Source organism: Ipomoea triloba, chromosome 9, assembly GCF_003576645.1.
Source record: "Ipomoea triloba cultivar NCNSP0323 chromosome 9, ASM357664v1".
Lineage (NCBI taxonomy): Eukaryota > Viridiplantae > Streptophyta > Magnoliopsida > Solanales > Convolvulaceae > Ipomoea > Ipomoea triloba.
The window spans coordinates 15,555,471-15,576,218 of NC_044924.1; the positions used below are offsets into that span (position 1 = coordinate 15,555,471).

The 20,748-nt window shown below is 32.8% G+C and overlaps 1 protein-coding gene and 1 long non-coding RNA gene across 2 annotated transcripts; one reads left to right on the top strand and one right to left on the bottom strand.

Annotated features, from left to right (window-relative positions):
- The first annotated feature begins 12,074 nt into the window (after positions 1–12,074).
- LOC116028305 (putative ripening-related protein 1) lies at positions 12,075–12,929 on the top strand. Its single transcript, XM_031269966.1, has one exon. It carries the CDS (start codon positions 12,085–12,087, stop codon positions 12,664–12,666), a length of 582 nt encoding a protein of 193 aa, XP_031125826.1. The 5' UTR covers positions 12,075–12,084; the 3' UTR covers positions 12,667–12,929.
- Positions 12,930–14,532: 1,603 nt separating this feature from the next.
- On the bottom strand, positions 14,533–16,218 carry LOC116030455. The gene is made up of 3 exons (XR_004100414.1): positions 15,322–16,218; positions 15,164–15,224; positions 14,533–14,933 (listed from the first exon to the last, which is right to left on the bottom strand). It is a non-coding gene; the product is annotated as an uncharacterized LOC116030455 (long non-coding RNA).
- Between the last annotated feature and the right edge of the window lie 4,530 nt (positions 16,219–20,748).

Genomic DNA, 20,748 nt, shown 5'->3' on the forward strand with positions numbered 1-20,748 from the left:
AGGCGAGGAGACACTGGGGTTCATTCGCCATTCAAACCATCATCACCGGTCATTGACACAAGCACCAGCGTCGACTTTGCTTGAAGCCAGCGATCATCACTCCCACTACGCTCCAAAGATCGCACAGAACTTTTCTCACAAACGAGACCCGCCGAAACCAACGGCCCAAGCCTAGGCACTGCCTCCGAGTCTTTGGCGACATCGCAGGTCGCGACAGCCACCATCGAACCATCAGCAGTCGAAGGGCGACCAAGAAACGGACCACCAACGAACCCAGTCTCATTGTTGTGATCAGTGCCAGTCAATACCTCCCCTCCGTTCTTGGGCGTCAACGCCGAGTTGATCGCAGAAGCGTGAGTTGCCGTCGCCATCGACACTGGTAACCCAGGGCGATTAACATTCACCACAATCGAACTCCCAATCTCCGGCAAATAATAATTCTGACCTAGACTAGTTCCAACCAGATCACTAGCAACCTTCGAGGCCTCGACTCCAGCCCGTAACGATGTCGACAATCCCTTAACGGGATTGCGAGTCGCCTCCACCAACGGCGAACCTAAAGTAGACACGCCACCCGCCTCCACCATCGACTATCTCGCAGGATCATAACTCGTCGAAGCATCGACTCCATCCACACCATTCGAACACCCTCCCTCTATCTGCAATGCCGTAAGAGGGGCCTAGGCGATAACCTTCGCCGACGGCTCTTGCGACTGGCGATCGGTCTGGATGGATTTGGCGAGCACCAACGAAGGCTTGGGCAGTCTCCTACCAGCCCTTAAAGCCGCCACCGCCATTACAGTTTCTTTTTAAATACATTACAGTTTCGTAGTGCATACACTAGAATTCCACATTATCAGATGTATTTTATAAACAATGTAGGTTCTTTCCAAAAACACTACAGTATCATTTCAATTACTATATAGTTTCATTTAATATTTGTTAGGACATAATGGGACACAGCGTAATCTGTTATATTTTACACACCATTCAGTTTCTTTTAACAAACATTATGGGTCTGTTTACTAACTGTAAATTTTCTCCAATTTTCTGGAAATTTGGAAAATTAGAAAAGAGAAAACAGAAAACATATCTACTTGCATTACTTATTTAAACATAACTTATTTGCTTATACTTAAAATTATACATCATTCACATTATCAAAATTAAAAATTGAAATCTATACTAGATTTTATATTTTGATTGAACTCAATTGGTTATTCGTTCGGATATTTTTAATTATGTTATATCGGATACAAGTTTGGTCCCGATATCGGATATCGAAATTTCACATATATTACTATATCAGAGTTCAAAATAAAAATTATATATTACATACATGTCATTCAAATAAATATATCCAAACATATTTTAAATATTAGCTCAAAAAATATTAGTATTATCTAAAGTAAATTTTTATGTGAACTTAATAGGTTATTTGTTCGGATATATTTTTATTTATTGTTAATTTTATAATGTTAATCTAAAAAATAAATTTGAAAAAATAATTGTTAGTAAACAAGTTTTCTAAACAGAAAACAGAGAATGAAAAACTGAGAATGAAAACTGAAAAATTGGAAAACAGAAAACAGAAAACAGTTTTCTGTTAGTAAACAGGCCCTATAGTTTCCTTTTGAAAACACTACAATTTCCTTTTGAAAAGACTACAGTTTCCTTTTGAAAAAACTACAGTTTCATTTCGAAAATAGTACAGAATATTTGATGATACGTGTGTTTTCACCTAGCTAGTTCGATTTTATAAACCATGTAGTTTCAGTGTTTGGAAAGCTTAGTATCATTTAAAGTACGATACAGTTTTTTTTTAATGACACACATGTGATTTTTTTTCATATTTGACAATAATTTATGTATTTTTGTAATATGCTTTTCACTGCATGCGTTGTAATGGCTGTAAAAAACTCATATTAAACTTCAGCTCATGCATTGTAATGGTTGTAAATAGATAAATATGAGTTTGTTTGACATATAACAATGAGTTTATCTGTATTTAAGCTATTATACTGCAATGGCGCTTGAAAATGGTAGATTATGGCGACGAAACTAATGAAATTCGTATGGGAAGAACAACGTAGCTTTGGAGAATACGGTACGTATTTCTTTCTTGATTGAAAAGAAAATGGGGAATGGAGACAAGTGCTCCCTTTTTGTGCGCTTTTTGTATTTTTTTTTAATAAGCAAATGCCCCACGACGCGATGATGTCGTGGGACGGAGTAAATGGCCGACGTTTCATTTAGTAAATGAAACAGCGGCGTTTTGAGAGCATGGTCCACCGTATACGAACGGTTCATTGTATATGTTTAACAATTATGCCAACTCTGATTGGGATGGGGTTCGAACCTAAGACCTTTCTTATAGAAATTAATGAGTAAGTTAAGAATAATAAATAGTTAACTGAATATTTCGTTACTAAATTTTATACTAACGGAATGTAGGGTTGTTTAAGGGAAGAAAATAATATAATAGAGGGTAAATAAGGAAAATCATTAAAAAAACTACTAAAATCAAAATAATATGAACCATTCATTTTAACAAACAATTACACCAACATTTTTTTGTTCCCGTTAAGGGCCTAATTTTATTGGCTCTTATTAAATTTGTAGATTATATATTTCTATACAATAATTTTATTTATTAACGAAATACTCTGTAACTACTATATGGACTTATCATTTATCATTAGAGTTGTTAATATGGGTATGATTCGATGGCAAATTTTACTATATACTGCCGTATACGTAGCAGAGTGGATTAGGTAGAAAAACGACGCAGTTTGAAGTTTTTTTTGTTAACAATTGTAGACAGAAAATTTTGTTATGATCTATGTAACAACTTCTCTCATTATTTAGTTTCATTTTATACATATTATAGTTTCATTGCAGCAACACTGGGGTTTTAGTCTTGGTTTCTTTATTCACAGTATCAGTCTCTTTGCTAGCATTAGGCTTCGTTTCTTTATTCACAGTATCAGTCTCTTTGCTAGCATTAGTCTTGGTTTCTTTATCAACAGTATCAGTCTCTTTGCTAGCATTAGTCTTGGTTTCTTTATCAATAGTATCAGTCTCTTTGCTAGCATTAGGCTTCGTTTCTTTATCAATAGTATCAGTCTCTTTGCTAGCATTAGGCTTCGTTTCTTTATCAATAGTATCAGTCTCTTTGCTAGCATTAGCCTTCGTTTCTTTATCAATAGTATCAGTCTCTTTGCTAGCATTAGCCTTCGTTTCTTTATCAATAGTATCAGTCTCTTTGCTAGCATTAGGCTTGGTTTCTTTATCAACAGTATCAGTCTCTTTGCTAGCATTAGTCTTGGTTTCTTTATCAACAGTATTAGTCTCTTTGCTAGCATTAGTCTTGGTTTCTTTATCAATAGTATCAGTCTCTTTGCTAGCATTAGGCTTCGTTTCTTTATCAATAGTATCTGTCTCTTTGCTAGCATTAGGCTTCGTTTCTTTATCAATAGTATCAGTCTCTTTGCTAGCATTAGGCTTCGTTTCTTTATTCACAGTATCAGTCTCTTTGCTAGCATTAGTCTTCGTTTCTTTATCTGTAGCTTTAGAAAGTATCATTCTATTTCAACTACAATTTCATTTGACAATATACACTCAATATGTGAGACATGCTATTTTATTTTATTTTACCCACAATGTAGTTTCATTATAGCACCACTAAAGTATGATTATATTATTATTCAATTACAATTCCATTTGACAATATACGTGACTTGAACTCATATAACTCACAAAATTCTCACTACCCGTTTTCAGAAAATTTAAAATTTTAAATCATTAAAACTTTAAAAACTTGATGAATGCATAATTTGTCTTTTTATTAACATTTGTATATAATATTATGTTACTAATTTTTCAATATATAATTTTATATTTTGCACTCTAAACGTGGGCTGATGGGTTGGCTCATTTACCCACCACCTTGTTAAAATACAAGTCATATTTACAAATTTTTACCCCCTTTAAAAACGAACCAAGCCAACCCATATGATGGATTGGTCGGTATATATTTACAGTTCTTATCATGGTTCATGAAAAAGCTTATGTATGAAAACAACTAAAATCCTTCTATCACGTGTCAATTATATCTAAACTTTTGAAATTTAATGGTAAAAATCCACTTTTTATGTAATAATTATATCCAATTATATATAGAGTCTAACAAACTTGAATTAAATTATATCGTGGACTAAGATCCACCTTGTATAGTTGACTCAGGTACATGAGAATAATGTGGTAGGCACATAAAAAAACGTAGGTACTAATGTAGCTCTAAGTCTTAGGGCCTAGTGGTGACTGCAGGTTTAAATGTCGAGGTTCCACTTTTCTCTCATTGATTTCTTCTTTATTCAAGGATGGTTTGAGAGCTTGCTTCAACCTTAATTGAATTTCTTCTACTTGTTTTGGAGAGAGAGACTTAAACACATTTCTAAATCTATTGTAAGTGACATTGTATGTGTAATTAAGTGCATTATAGTTGATGGGGACTATTCCCAAATCAATGGGCATCTAGTCTATGTACTTGGTTGGTATCCGCGCTGACCATCAAGGAAAGAAAATCCCGATCAGGAACCGACTAGATAATCAACCGCCTCGACCTTGTATGATGAACTGAGCAGGAAGTTAGCCAGCAGTCACTCGGTCGCCTCTGTGGTTCTCCCCGACCACGTTAGGTCGGGACGATTGAGCCGACCACCCCTTCCCGCACCTTAAGCTTCATCCCATTAGTCAAACTCGACCTCGATTGGTACATAGGTTCATGTATAAGATGAGTCGGGTTCTCATAATAACCATGCACCGTTACGGCTTCCAAACATGCTTGGAGGACCTTGTGGTGCAATCATATCTAGGTGTGTTGCAACTATATAGTAAGTGCGGTGCAAATCTTCAGTGCACATTATATATATATATATATATATATATATATATATATATATATATAATTTTTCTTCTCTATCTTCTATGTAATTTCATGGAAATGAATTTTCATATTTGCTCTTGCCTCATATCAATGTTAGGTTTTAACAAATACTTGTGGTGAGGAACGAAAATGGTTACTACATGAATAATTCATGGGCTAAATAGGGTCATCCTTATAATTAAGGGACTGAGTTAGTCACTATGGCACAATTGAATGACTATGTTGGGTTGCAACTTGGAGAACCGTGTTTAGCATATCCTACCATCAAGCATTGTTATGCAAGTATAAGGAAATAAAGTTGCGCCATCCTTACTAGCTATAGCTATTGATGTAGTTGTAAGCGTTTGATCCTACAATTGATATCAAAGCAAAGTTCCTGCTGAGAGGATGTTGTGTAATTGAGGCTGACAAGTGCTTAAAGAGGGATGGTTGGGTTGCGACCCGGAGAGCCGAGTTTAATATAATATTCCAATGTTTGGTTGATAGAAGAATACTAAACGATCATAATAAATTGTCAAATGATCGATTAAAATATACAAAAAAAAATGCATATACACACATGAGAGTATGCACTACAAGAAAAATGCACATAGACAACACTAAAACGACAACAGTTTTTGACAAAAGTGTTGTCTTTTGTGTAAAAGACAACAGTTTTGGACGAAACTGTTGTCTTCGACGCAACACTTTTATCAAAGACAACGGTTTTTACTGAACCGTTGTCTTTAGTGTGTTGTCTTTGTGCATTTTGTCAAACGACAACACCGCAAAGACAACGGTTTTTAAAAACTGTTGTCTATGTGCATTTTTTAAATAAAAGACAACGGTTTTATGTAACCGTTGTCGTTGGTGTGTTGTCTTTCAGTGCACTTGAATCCACAACACTACAAAGACAACGGTTTTTTAAAACCGTTGTCTTTGCGCGATTATTTTCTTAAAAAAGACAACGGTTTTATTTAATAGTTGTCGTTTGTGTGTTGTCTTTAAACACATATGAATAGACAACACTTCAAAGACAACGGTTTATTAAAACCGTTGTCTTTGTGCGCTTGTTTTTTTTTTATTTAGACAACAGTTGTATTTAACTGTTGTCGTTGGTGTGTTGTTTTTAAGTGCACTTGAATACACAACATTACTAAGACAACGGTTTTTTAAAATCGTTGTCTTTGGGAGTTTTTTTTTTTAAAGACAACGGTTTTATTTAGCCGTTGTCATTGGTGTGTTGTTATTAAACTTATCTTAATACACAACACTTCAAAGACAACAGTTGTTTAAAATCGTTGTTTATGTGCATTCCATTTTTTATTTAGACAATGGTTTTATGTAACCGTTGTCGTTGGTGTGTTGTCTTTAAGTGCACTTAAATACACAACACTACAAAGACAACAGTTTTGTTAAAACCGTTATATTTGCGCGTTTATTTTCTTAAAAAAGACAACAGTTTTATTTAGCCGTTGTCGGTTGTGTGTTGTCTTTAAAAACACTTGAATAGACAACACTTGAATACACAACATTAAAAAGACAACGATTTTATTTAACCGTTGTCTATGTGCATTTTGTTTTTATAAAAGACTTTTATTTAAATGTTGTCGTTTATGTTCTGTCTTGGAATAAAATGAATAAAAGTTTGTTACCAACAAGAATAGAACCTAAGGAGGCAAACTCTTCAAACTATTAGGGCACACTTGTTCCTTAATGGCATGGATGCTACGTATGTGTTATGGATATGGCATGGAGAGAAGGCCACGTTAAACAACTCAATAGATGATAATGATCAACTTAGGGAAGAGAAGTATAAGTTTGTTGATGAAGACCCTATAGATATGGTAAATGCTGCTTATTTTCGTATGATTAATATTATATTATCTGAATAATCAATTATTATGAATATATGAAATATATGCAGGGCTATGAAAATGTTTCATGCGGCCGGGAATAGAAAGAAAGTGTGAAGTAAAACTTCTTGAGAAATTGTCAAGGTAATTTAAGATTTTTTAATTAAGTATATATAAGTGTTTGTATATCTACATATCTAGATAAATTGTTAATGCACAAATATTATTTAACATGTATAGGCTCCTCGTCAACCGGATAGTAATCAATGTGATTTCTATGTCATGGCTTACATGAGAACTTTAATTGAGCATATGTCAGACATTGATGATAAACAATCTGTTCAAGCACTAGTAAGATGATGTCAATTAATTTTATAAAACTCTCATATTGTGGTTATGCTGAGTACTTATATATTTACTATTCATATACTTCTAACATGTAGTTCCAACAAGCTGATTACAACCAAATGGATATTGATCAAGTGCATTCTGAATGGACAGATTCTGTATCAAGTTATATACAGTAAGTATCCTGAATGGGCAGGTTCTTGTGTATTTTAATTTGAATATTGTGAACATGGTGTATTTTGAACATTATTGTGAACATTGTGTATTTTTAACATTGTGTACTTTGAACATTATTGTGAGCATTGTGTATTTTAAACATTATTATGTTATGATGCTTACAGGTTAAAAATAATGGTCTATTTGACAATACAAGTTTTGACAACACTTAGTAGACAACGTATTTTAACTGTTGTCTTATATATAAAAGACAACGCTTAAAATCCGTTGTCTGTTGGCTTGACTTTCAACAACGCTTTTATTAACAATACAGAATAGACAACAGTTAAAAACCGTTATCTATGCATGTGACTTTCAACAACCTTGGTTTCAACAACACTTAATAGACATCGGTTAAAAACCGTTGTCTTTTATAGAAAAGACAATAGTTAAAAACCGTTGTCTTTGCTTAGGACTTACAACAACACCGGTTTCAACAACACTCAATAGACAACGGTTCAAAATTGTTGTCTTCTCTAGAAAAGACAACGGTTAAAAACCGTTGTCTTTGCTCAAGACATACAACAACACTGGTTTCAACAACACTCAATAGACAATGGTTAAAAATTGTTGTCTTTTCTAGAAAAGACAACAGTTAAAAACCGTTGTCTTTGCTCGGGACTTACAACAACACCGGTTTCAACAACACTCAATAGACAACGGTTAAACACTGTTGTCTTAGCTCGGGACTTACAACAACACCGGTTTCAACAACACTCAATAGACAACGGTTCAAAACCGCTGTCTTTTCTATAAAAGACAACGGTTAAAAACCGTTGTCTATGTGCATGACTTTCAACAACACCAACTTCAACAACACTCAATAGACAACGGTTAAAAAACTGTTGTCATTTATATAAAAGATAACGGTTAAAAACCGTTGTCTTTGCACGGGACTTACAACAACACCGGCTTCAACAACAGAAATTTTACCTAAAAGACAACGGTTTTTAACCGTTGTCTATGTGTATTTTTCTTGTAGTGATGTATGTATATATGTATATGTATACATATATGTATATGTATATATATACATATATATGTATATGTATATATATACATATATATGTATATGTATATTATATATATGTATATATGTATATGTATATGTATACATGTATATGTATATGTACATATATGTATATGTATATATATATGTATATGTACATATATATGACACATATATATGTACATATACATATATATATACATATACATATATGTACATATACATATACATGTATACATATACATATACATATATATAATATACATATACATATATATGTATATATATACATATACATATATGTATACATATACATATATACATACATCACTACAAGAAAAATGCACATATACATATACATATATATATACATATATACATATATACATATATACATATATATATACATATATACATATATATATGTATACATATATGTATATATATATATACATATATATGTATATATGTATATATGTATATATGTGTATATATGTATATACATATATATACATATATATATATATATACATATACATATCTACTATACTAATAAGCCAAAGAGGGTTAGACCTAAAATGGGTAAAAAAAATGGTTGTAATCAAATGGATGGTTCAGATGAATTATTTAATCAAATAGATGGCTAAGATAATTCAGATTAATATTATTAATAGAGATTACCTAATTTAACCTTACTTTTATGATTATTCGTTAAGTTTTCCGTTAAATATTCTCTTCTCCGTTAATATTCCGTTAACTTTTAACTTACCCATTAATTTTTATAAGAAAGATCTTAGGTTCGAACCTCATCTCAATCAAATTTGAGATAATTAAGTTTCTCACTCTATTTCCTCTTATTAAATTAAATAAATTAGTAGCTACAACAAAAAATGATACGTATGTATTTCTTTAATTTAGAATTATGTGTCTACACTACCTTTATTTGAAAAAATTATTCATTATCAAAAAAATAAATTAAATAAGAGAAATAATTTCATTAGTTATATTGTCTTTATTTTCTCTCATGCAAAGATTCTTTACATTCAAATTTATTAATTGATATTCATTACATTGTCCATTATCTTATTTTTACAATATCTTGTAATTAAATATCAAAGTTATAGTACAAAATAATGTTATATATTTATTTACCAAGTATTTTATTAATACTATGAAAATTTTTTTAAAAATAATTTGAAGCTAATTATATTAACTACTTGGGGATTAGTTGACAAAGATAGTACTCAAATAACCCAACAAATTGAAGCGGAATCGCTCTATTTTACTCTTATTGAATTAAATAAATTAGTAGTTACACCAAAAAATGATACATATGTATTTTAATATCTTTGGAATAAAATATTTTAAATTTTAAATTTTATTAATTTATTTAATCTTTTTTCTTAAACTATGGATTTCTTTATCCACAATAAATCATTCAACAATAATAGTTGAACCAAATGAACCCCAAGCAGAACACCTAAAGGAAAGTCCATAACTCCTATATCATAATCTCATTGCATGACGTTGTCATCTATGCTACCAACAATAATCGAATTGCAAATAACACACTATCAACAAAAAGGAATAGAAAAAATAGTAAAGATAAAGACAATGACAATGTTACTCAAAAGAGAATTAAGAACACTTAGAAAAATTCAAATGAAAAGTAGTATTTATTTAGACTATCATTTTTAGACCAAATATTTAGACTATCGATTTTATAAGATTGCAAACATTTATTTTAGTAATAATTATAATGAATTTTCTATATTATCTTGGATTCATATACTTTGAGTTAGATATTTAAATAAAAAAATTCGACATTCAATTATCCAATGTATAAACTTCTCCTATATAATCTTGCATTGATATACTTTCAAATATTTATTTAAATATAAACATTGGGCATTAACTCATACGTGCAATGCGCGTATAAAACTAGTATATATATATGTATATATACATATACATACATATATGTATATATATATATATGTATGTATGTATATATATATATATATATGTATGTATTTATATGTATGTATGTATATTCATAAAAATGTAATTTTTGATTATGTAAAATTAGCTATTCTTCATCAATAACTTTTGATTTTGATACGATCATTCAATCAAGACTTTAACTCCACCACAAAAGCTAGCTCATGAGTAGAGGTTTGGCCCCAACTTAAGTACCACTTCAGAATTTATTATAGACCCGATGTGGGATCATATCAAGTTCTTGGGTTGTAAAATTTTTGGCAATGACACATGATCAAACGCTGACAGTCACAGTGTCAGAGTTACACCCAATATATGGTTGACTCCTTGTGAGCACCAAGCACTGGTCCCCCACCTATTGTACCACTGAATCACCGTGATTTACTCATCCACTATTCTATTGGGATGGGGTGTAGAGCCCCAAGGGGTTAGAAATTTTCACCTTATATGCTCAAAAGGTTGAAGTACTTTAAGTGGTAAGAACTTTAGTTATTAATCATGAGGTCAATGGTTTAAATTTCATTTTAAACAAAAATAAAAACAATTTATAAATATTTTATATAAAAATAAAAAAAATATGGGCTAGCCCAGGACCGCCCTATCATAGGCCTAGGGCCTAGGCCCGAGCCTGGCATGGGACCGGCCCAAGTTATCTTGGGCCAATCCTGATCAGTGCTAACCTAGGCCTAGGCCCAGGCCCGACACTGCACGAGATTGGCTCAGGTTCGAGATTTGGTCCCCTATAATTGTTAACCAATTATCTTGTTTGGTCTTATCCATTGAAAATATATTAATTAAATATGTCAACTCGTCTAACCCATATTTAGGGTTTGTTTGGTTCGCACATGGGAATCGGAATCGGAATGGGTATCAAATACTTGGTAAGGGTAATGGGTTTTGGTGAAAGTATTTAGCATGTTTGGTAGTTGGGTGGAATGGGAATGAATATTAATAGTTGGGGAAGAAATGAAGAAATGAAATGAAACCCTTATTTAATAAGGGTATGGATTTTCCCATTAATGGGGTATTCCATACCCATAGTAGCATTCTTAAAACCTATCAACCAAACACTAGCAATCACTTTCATACACATTCCCTATACCAAAACCCCCCAACCAAACACACCCTTAAAATTTTCATGCGTTTAGAATTGAATTCTGCCTCATTAATTATAACTGACTATATATATTAGTATGAATTCAACCTTAATAATCATAACTGACTTTATTAGTATATGTGTTAATTAGGTTTATACATACATAGAGTACGTAATTCTTGTCTGAAACCCTTGATGGTTAAGTATAATTACGGTAGATGCTTAAGTATTTGTTTATGCAACTTCATTGTTAGGTGAAATAGACTAGTTTGGAATAACGGCTGTTTTCGTATTTCAACTGATGCTTTAGAGCAGAAAGCATTTCTTGTGAATCGTAATACTCAAGATTCAAGAGTACGTCAAGCTAAGGCTATTGAATTGTTTTTATCTTTTAATAAATAAATGAGTCCCAAACAAAATCTATGTTAGTTGGAGATTCTTGGATCAAAGAAAACTAGCTAGTCACCCTTGGAGAATGAAAAAAACAAAGAGAAAAACATTTCTGCAATTTCTAGGCAACTTAAGTTTTATCACTTACAAAGATCTTGGCATGTTCTGTACTCAAACTTGTATATAAAGCGAAACATTGCAGGCCTACTTTCCACACAGATCGAACTGAAACAAATAAAAGATGGAGAAGAAGTTGAGATCATCATCAGTAGCAAGAGCACTTGTTGTTCTTCTAATTCTTGCCATTTCCACTTGTTGTATAGAGGCAAAACCTGCAGGATGTAAGCCGAGTGGGAAACTAAAGGGCATTAAACCACCCCCAGGAAAATGTAACAAGAAAAACCATTCAGATTGTTGCAAAGAGGGGAAGTCTTACACCACCTACAAATGCTCTCCTCCTCTTTCAAGCACCACTAAGGCAGTTCTGACAATAAACAGCTTTGAGAAGGGCGGGGACGGGGGCGGTCCATCTGAGTGTGACAACAACTACCACTCCGATGACACCCCGGTGGTGGCGCTGTCCACGGGGTGGTACAGCGGGGGAGACCGCTGCTTTCGCAACATCAGCATCCACGGGAATGGGCGGAGCGTGAGGGCTATGGTGGTGGATGAGTGTGACTCGTCGCAGGGGTGCGATGAAACTCATGACTATCAGCCGCCGTGCCCTAACAACATTGTGGATGCGTCAAAAGCAGTGTGGAAAGCGTTGGGTGTGCCTCAAGACCAATGGGGCTGGCTTGATGTAACCTGGTCCTTGGCCTAGATTACATTCATTCATGATTCATCTCATATGATATGATGCTCCGATCCGATCCACTTCCTCCGTTTTCAGCGCTCATTACCTTCATGTTCGCTCCTTTAATTTCAAATAATATGCAGCTCCTAAAGCCTCAAGCTCTCAACTGCGCATGCCCGATTGCCCGCCCACTTTTTAATTTCCAAATTTCCCAAATTAAAATAAATCTTGAAACTTCTTGTATTGTTATGTTATATACTAGTGTTTTACCCGTACATTTATTTTCAGAAGAAATTATGTTATTATAAGTTTAAATAAAAAAAAATTAAAAATAAAAAGATGTTAAAATATATAATATAATAATATATTTAGACTTCTCATATATTTAGTTAGATTTTTTATAGCATACAAAATTAAAATTAAAATATTATGAGGTTAATTAATATAATCCCTAATCATGTACATAAATTTATAAACTTAATTTACACAATTAAATTCATTTATTCCTAATTACATTTCAAATATATTATAATTCCAACAATATGAATAATAAGTAAAGGAATTATATTTAGAAATTAAAAGTGTAAATTTTAAATTTTGTATGAGTAGATCTAGACTATAATCGGACGTATATGTATAAGATTTCCTTATATATTATATAATATATTGTATGTGCAAATAATATTTATTAATATGTATTTAGGAAAATTTTATTATAATTTTTCTAATTATAATTTATATTGCTATATTTATAAATAAGATAATAACATTTAAAAATTAAAAAAATTAATTGTGTGATTAATATAGTGCTGCATAAGTATGCCAACTACTATGTAGTGTGATGGTATTATTGTTGTCTATTGAGTAGCCAGCTATCTCTTGAGCTAAAGGTTGGACGCTAGGTCTAACCCCTGGGGGACCTTGGTTGGTTGGATCCGCCGATGGTAACTTCTCCTCTGACAGGTTCGGGAAGCATTGACCTGCAAGCATTCGCTTTGTGACTCAACCATTTTGGTATATCTGATCTCATATTGTGTAAAGAGAGGTTAAATTATACGGTGTATTATTTATGTGTTGAATGTATACACTATTTGATAATATACAAAATAATGTACTTTTAAATAATGCACCATCAGTACACAAATAATGATTGGTGTCATGCCCAAATGGATGTAAAGGGAAAATAATGGTGCCTATTTATAGTGAAGAGGCCCCTCCGAGTACTTGTCATTCTTGTTAGAGACTAACAAAATACAATCTGACAATCGGAAATTCAAAGAAGAAAATGTCAATTTTTCGTGCCCGCGTACACACGAGTCAAGCCTTTTCAGGCTCAGTCACTGCTGGAAAACAGGCAATTTCCGTCCAACGAAAATTGGACGGAAAACGGGAGTTATTGGTCGGAAAACGGGTTTCCGTCCAACATTCCAACCAAAATGTGGATCCGGAAAAATGAGCATCGGTAATTCCGTCCAACATCAAATGTTGGACGAAAATTCCGTCCAACGGGTCAAAGTTGGACGGAAATTCCGAATGGTAACCCACCATTTTTAGAATGGGAATTTCCGTCCAACTTTAACCCGTTGGACGGAAATACCGACCACATTTTGGTCGGAAATTCCCATAGTGCATCATGTTGATTTCCTTCCAATTGTTGGTCGGAAATTGTGACCAACTGTTAGCAGGAAAATCTATATTTATATAAATTATTTTTGTTATTTTGATCTTATTATAATTTTGTTTTATAGGTTGTCAATACATTCTATATCATATACAAAATAAATAATGTACACACTATTTAAATTCAAAATGAAAATATATTTAAATATCAAAATTGTTNAACATGAAAACAGAAAAGTGATAAAACATGAAAACAGAAAAGTGATAGTTTCTCCTACACCAAAATCAGATAACACAAAGCTAAAGTTACTTGACTTGAGAACACATGAAAACAGAAAATTGGCAAACTATCACGAATTCACGGTATTCTTCAGCCTTAGTTCTCGTACTATATCTTTGCATGATGCATCATACATACAATTTATATAACATTGTTGTTTCTCAAGCATCTCTTACATCAACTCTTACAGAGATTAATGTAATTTCCAATTACATTATTACTTAACAAGTTATTTATCTTTAGAGTATAATAGATTCATAGATACACTGTAAAACGGGGGAAAGAACAAATAAGGTGGAAAGTCTAAACATAGTAACTGCATAATAAGATGCTTAGATAGTTAGATATGAACCTGCTGAGCTTGTACAGCAGAGACCACTGCCATTTCATGGATCTAAAACATCAAATATCAATACTAAAAATTAAACAATCATTTAACACTTTTAAGCTAGGTACAATAATGATGAAAATTATTTAAGTTACTAAATCTATCACAATACAAAAATCACACTCATAGTTTTCACTTTAGCCTCCTATAATAGGAGTACTGCTTTATTTAACAAAACTGTGAGCATCTTAACAAGCAAACAGATATGAGATACCAAAAGAGACTAACAAACTTACCTGTTTTGGTTGACCATTTAGACCACCAATACTTACCATCAACAACTGCTGCTTCCATATCCTATAAACAAAACAAATTTATGAAAGCAACAAGTGGTAATATATGAAAAATAATAATCACAAGAACAAAAAAAAAAAAAAAGATGGCATAAGCAGACCTTATCATCCCTGATTTTCATGCCATTCATCTCCTCAGGCAAACAATCAACACCAACAGTGTGACCACTGGATTCTCTCATACTCAGGGGTATCTGAATTCAAAACTTCATTTGCAGACATTTATAACCCTGAAAAAAGCTAGTAGAGAGCAATATATCTACCACAAAGACATCTTCACTTATGAGGCTTGTGCATAATAGATTGCAGCTACAAAACAATAATAAGACCAAAAATCTTAATAAACAAAGAAGAAATATCATACGAACTAATAGCAAGCTGTTAAATTTCCTTTGCCAAATAACATCAAATAGTTAAATTAGTCTTTAATCTCAACAGGTGATAATAAACATGAACGGCTTCAGGTAATACGATGCATTTATACTGCACATCTATCCATTTTTAATTGGTAAGACTAAAAGTGTCACAGGAAAGCCAAAGTAGAGCTCTAAGCCATTTACTTTCACCAATAAAATTACATAGTAAGAAAAACATATCGATTTAGGGCTTAATGAAATTATGAGATAGGGATAAATGGAATTAGGAATTTAGGGATTAGGGTTTTAGATTTGAGGACTAACCTGTGACGGTGGTAGAGACAACGACTAGCGAGGCGACGGGGAGAGTGTCGATGGCGGCAGAGGCGGGAAGAGTCTCAACGGCAGCAGAGGCGGGAAGAGTCTCGACGGCAGCAGAGTCGAGAAGAGGGTGCCCGGTCTCGACGGCGGCAGCGGCTGGGAGAGGCGACATTGGTGGAGGAGCGACGGAGGGAGACCGGAGGGCTGAGATGGCGAGGGACGGCAGAGCTTTTCTTGTTTGAGACGAGGGAGCAGTGCGAGAATTTGTGAGCTGAGACTTTGTGAGCTGAGTGTTTGTGAGTTGGGAGGGAAGTTTTTTTCTTTGAGAGGGAAAATGTTTTTTGCATAGTGTGTAACTGTGGAAGGGAGGGAAGTTAAAATCAAAATTTTGGTCTTTTATTAATTTTCAGTCCAATATTTTGTTGGACGGAAAGTTAAAATGCCTAATATTTTTATTTTATAACTATTAATCAATTCCGGTTTACCGATCACCATTATAAATTAGACAGAATTTCCTTCCAACAATAGTTGTTGGACAGAAATTCCGTCCAACGTGTGAAGGTTGGACGGAAATAGCGAGATTTCCAGCAGTGAGTTTAGGATTTGACTTGCACTCCCTGCGCGCGAGAGAGAACATCTATGCTATACAATTTAATTAGTCATGAAAGGACCCTTGTATATATAGTGGTGCAAAAGTTCATTCCAAACCAATGTGGGACAAAGCTACATAACCTTTCCACACTTGAATTCCATCTCAAATGGGTCTACTTTGAGAATCAATCTCTCATTCACCCATTATCCATTTTGAGCATATAATATATCGATCTCTTCGTCTAACTACAAAGAACCCGAATCCACTTTGACCCGACCCAAAATCGGAAGTGGACCCACGTATATTTATATCACAAAATGGCCACTTAAAATGTCATTTTTAGTGCTATTTTCCAACACTTCTCACCCTTATTGTGCCTTCACCCCCACTTCACGCCGTCTATCCTCACCACCCCCACCAGCGGGGGCACTCGACCCCTGCTGACCACACCGTAGCTTAGGGAATCTGGTGTGTCAAGAGAATATATGTAATTATATTTTTATCAGCCAAAGTTTATTTAGGATGAAAAATTAGATCCCTTATTTCTTTGTAATTTTTTATCGTGTTTTATTGACTAACAATCAAGAAGCCAAATATAATTCCGGTGATGAAGTTATGAGCAAATATTTTGGAAATTAAATTGTAGTATGAAAAGAAGTCAAGGATTACGTACAACGTAATCGAAGGGAACAGCTAAGGATCGTCAAGAAAATTAATACGAAGCAGCTAAGGACGTATGTATTAAATTCAAGGAGCAGCTGAAATTGTATGGGGTTGACTCTAATACCAAATTGGAGCATGTGTTTCATCTCAACTAAAAGACTAAGTTGATAGTTGGAGTGCACATTTATGTTTATATATTATATATGCTCAACATTGTGTGCATAAATTATATATTTACAAGCAGCAAAACTGTTGAAGCAGATCAAGTTGTAGCAGCCGAGATATAAATTAAGCAGTTGAGGTGTGCTAATTAGAGAAGCAGCTGAGGTTGAATTTGTAATTAAAGAAGCAACTGAGGTAGATCGTGTAAATCAAGAAGCAGTCAATTGGCTTGAACCACAACTGGTAGATCAGAACTAGTCGAAAAGGGAATTATAGCTTCTCAAAATTCTCAAGTCATCAAAGATCAAACAGACCAACTCTGGAAAGTTACTTTGAAAACAGTACATTACAACCACAACAAAAAGTCTGGATTATTGATGATGTTCCGGCTGGATTAAAGAAGATGCCACCTGTTAACAACATTTGGTGGGGTTTTTTTTTTTTTTTTTTTGAGAAAACATTTGGTGGGTTAATGAGTAGAATAGATTGGAAAATCTAAAAAGGAAGCACATTGATATGTGGAACCAATTCAGAAATTTTGCAAATCATGATGGACAAAACATGGATGACGGCAAAAGCTTCGATGAATGCATTATATTCGGTGGTTTGAAGCAATAGTGTTACCTGATTCAACAATTATATATTCGGTGGTTTGAAGCAATAGTGTTACCTGATTCAACAATTATATATTCGGTGGTTTGAAGCAATAGTGTTACCTGATTCAACAATTATATATTAGGTGGTTTGAAGCAATAGTGTTACCTGATTCAACAATTATATATTCGGTGGTTTGAAGCAATAGTGTTACCTGATTCAACAATTATACGGTGGTTTGAAGCAATAGTGTTACCTGATTCAACAATTATAGATCAGAGGCAAGCAATAGTGTTACCTGATTCAACAATTATAGATCAGAGGCTTATAGATACTATGTAGTAGGCCAAGTAAAAAAGAATTTGCATCAAATATTTTTGGAGGTGACTTTGTCAAATTAAGAAGCCAGATCAACAAGATGATAGAATTTGAAGAAAATAAGAAGATAGCAAGGAGGTAAAACTTATTTTGTTTGTAATGGAATTTTTCGAATGAATGTTTTGTGAACTCTTTTGAATATTGCAAAAATTTTAAATTATTGTTCTTATTTCTTTTTTGGTATTTTAATATTTGAATTATTTTGACAAAGCAGGTTAAGCGTATATCTTAAATAAAAATTGGAAATCTCTATAAGTTAATGCGTATAGGAAGGTTGTCTAAAAATAATTCACTAGGTCAAAAATCTTTGTCAAACCCGTCAAAGGCTATGTCGAAATCTATACTATATATAAAAATAATATCCTCCTCCAAAATTTTCCCGCCCAAACGTAGGGGCATTTTAGTAATATGATAATTATTATTATAGAATATATTATTAATTATTAATTATAATTATGATAGAATTAGATTAATTATAGATGGTAATGATAATTATTATGATAGAATTTATAGTATTTATTATGATAGAATTAGATTAATTATAATTGAATTATTATGGATTTATGGTAATATTATAATTATGGTAATATGGCAAATTCCATTCACCTATTATTCCTGCAGATTTTGTAAGGAATATTTTGTCTTTAAAGATGGAAAAAAATAAAGCAAGAATCCCAATGTTTGCAAAACGCTGTAGAGTCCTATTTATACACTTCATTTTTAGGGTTTGTGGGAGCCTTAAGAAGGGAGAGGACGGTGTAGGAAATGGAATGAATCCCTATCCTCATGGGGATCTTTCTGGGAAACAGGATTTGATTGAAATAGATCATACAAGGGAGAATGAAGGGACTTCTGGAAGTGATATTGTGGTACACGAAGAGGAAATTATGTGACTAAGGAGGGTATTTCTTGAGCATGCTGGTATTTTTTATGCTTTGTGTGCGAATATAATATTCAAAAGCATATGAGTTGGATTGCGGGTGAAAATTCAGCAATAGTTCTTGCATTGAGGACAATAGTGAAACATAATGATGCCGGGGAGAAGGTGCTAAAATTGATCCAAAGAAGTGTTCAGATTTCACATTAAGATGCCATGAAGGAATGCTTGGAGAAAGATGTTGTGGACGGAGCAGTTGCTCAATTTTGATTATGGAGTTGAAGAAAATGAGCATCGGTATGTACATTCTATTTGGACAACTTCTCTTCCAATGAGCAAAACAGTTTTATAATAAGTTGTCACTTCACCACACTTGCAATTTGTTGTGTTGCTTTTTCTATGTAATGCCCATAAGGATCATTATATTAACAAATAGAATCCATGCCTGTATAGGTATTCTGTTAAAAGAATCTCCCTTTGAAATGTAATGCCCATAAGGATCATTATATTAACAAATAGAATCCATGCCTGTATAGGTATTCTGTTAAAAGAATCTTCCTTTGAAATTCTTAATGTGTCTTTTTTACCTTTACAATTTAACAGTCTTATCTTATACAATACAATGTAATATTTACTATGGATGTTTTGATCTAAGATTTGGGAATTGCATAATATTTACTATGGATGTTTTGATCTAAGATTTGGGAATTGCATATAGGATTTGACTCTTCACTGTACAACAGTACCACATTGTATGTTAGCCTTGGTTCACTACTTAACCTGTAATTGACCTTCTTGACATGAAGCTTGGTGGATAGGGGTTCATGTGTCATACTCCTTTCTTTTTTTTTTTTTTTTAGCAAGTGTCATACTAATTGTTAAACTAAGTTTTACTATGTTAGTTGAAAAAGTAATTCCTTTCACTGAAGTTTTAAATTGAGGAATTATATATTAATGAGATTTGAGTCATTTGACTCTTGTATGTACACCATTGACATATTATTAGCATATGCTTACTTCATATCCTAATAGTCTTCAACAAGAAACCTGGTGGAATATTGGCTTGTGTGCCATTCTGAATTGTGATGAAAATATAAAAATTTTTCACTAAATATTAATGTTAGTTTGTTTCAAATTAAACTACAATGGTACGTTCTTGCAATTACATATCTTTCTTAAGGATAGATGAAATGAAATTGCTTGGAGTGGTTATTGTACAGTAGTTTGTTTTATTATAAATTCAGTTATTAAACAAATACTAGAAAAAACATGGTTAATAGTACTCAAACTAAAAAAAACAAAAAAACAAAAAAACAAAAAAACAAATACTAGAAGTGGATTCGACAGTTAATTGTTATGTATTTGTATATTCTGTAAATATATTATAATGTGTTATGAAAATTAACATAACAATATAACATTAATGATATGACATATTATACATATTATACGATTGAATTAATAATGTGATAATGATAATGTAGTAACTACGCATATTATATATATATATATATATATATATATATATATATATATATATATATATATATATATATATATATATATATATATAATATATATAAAA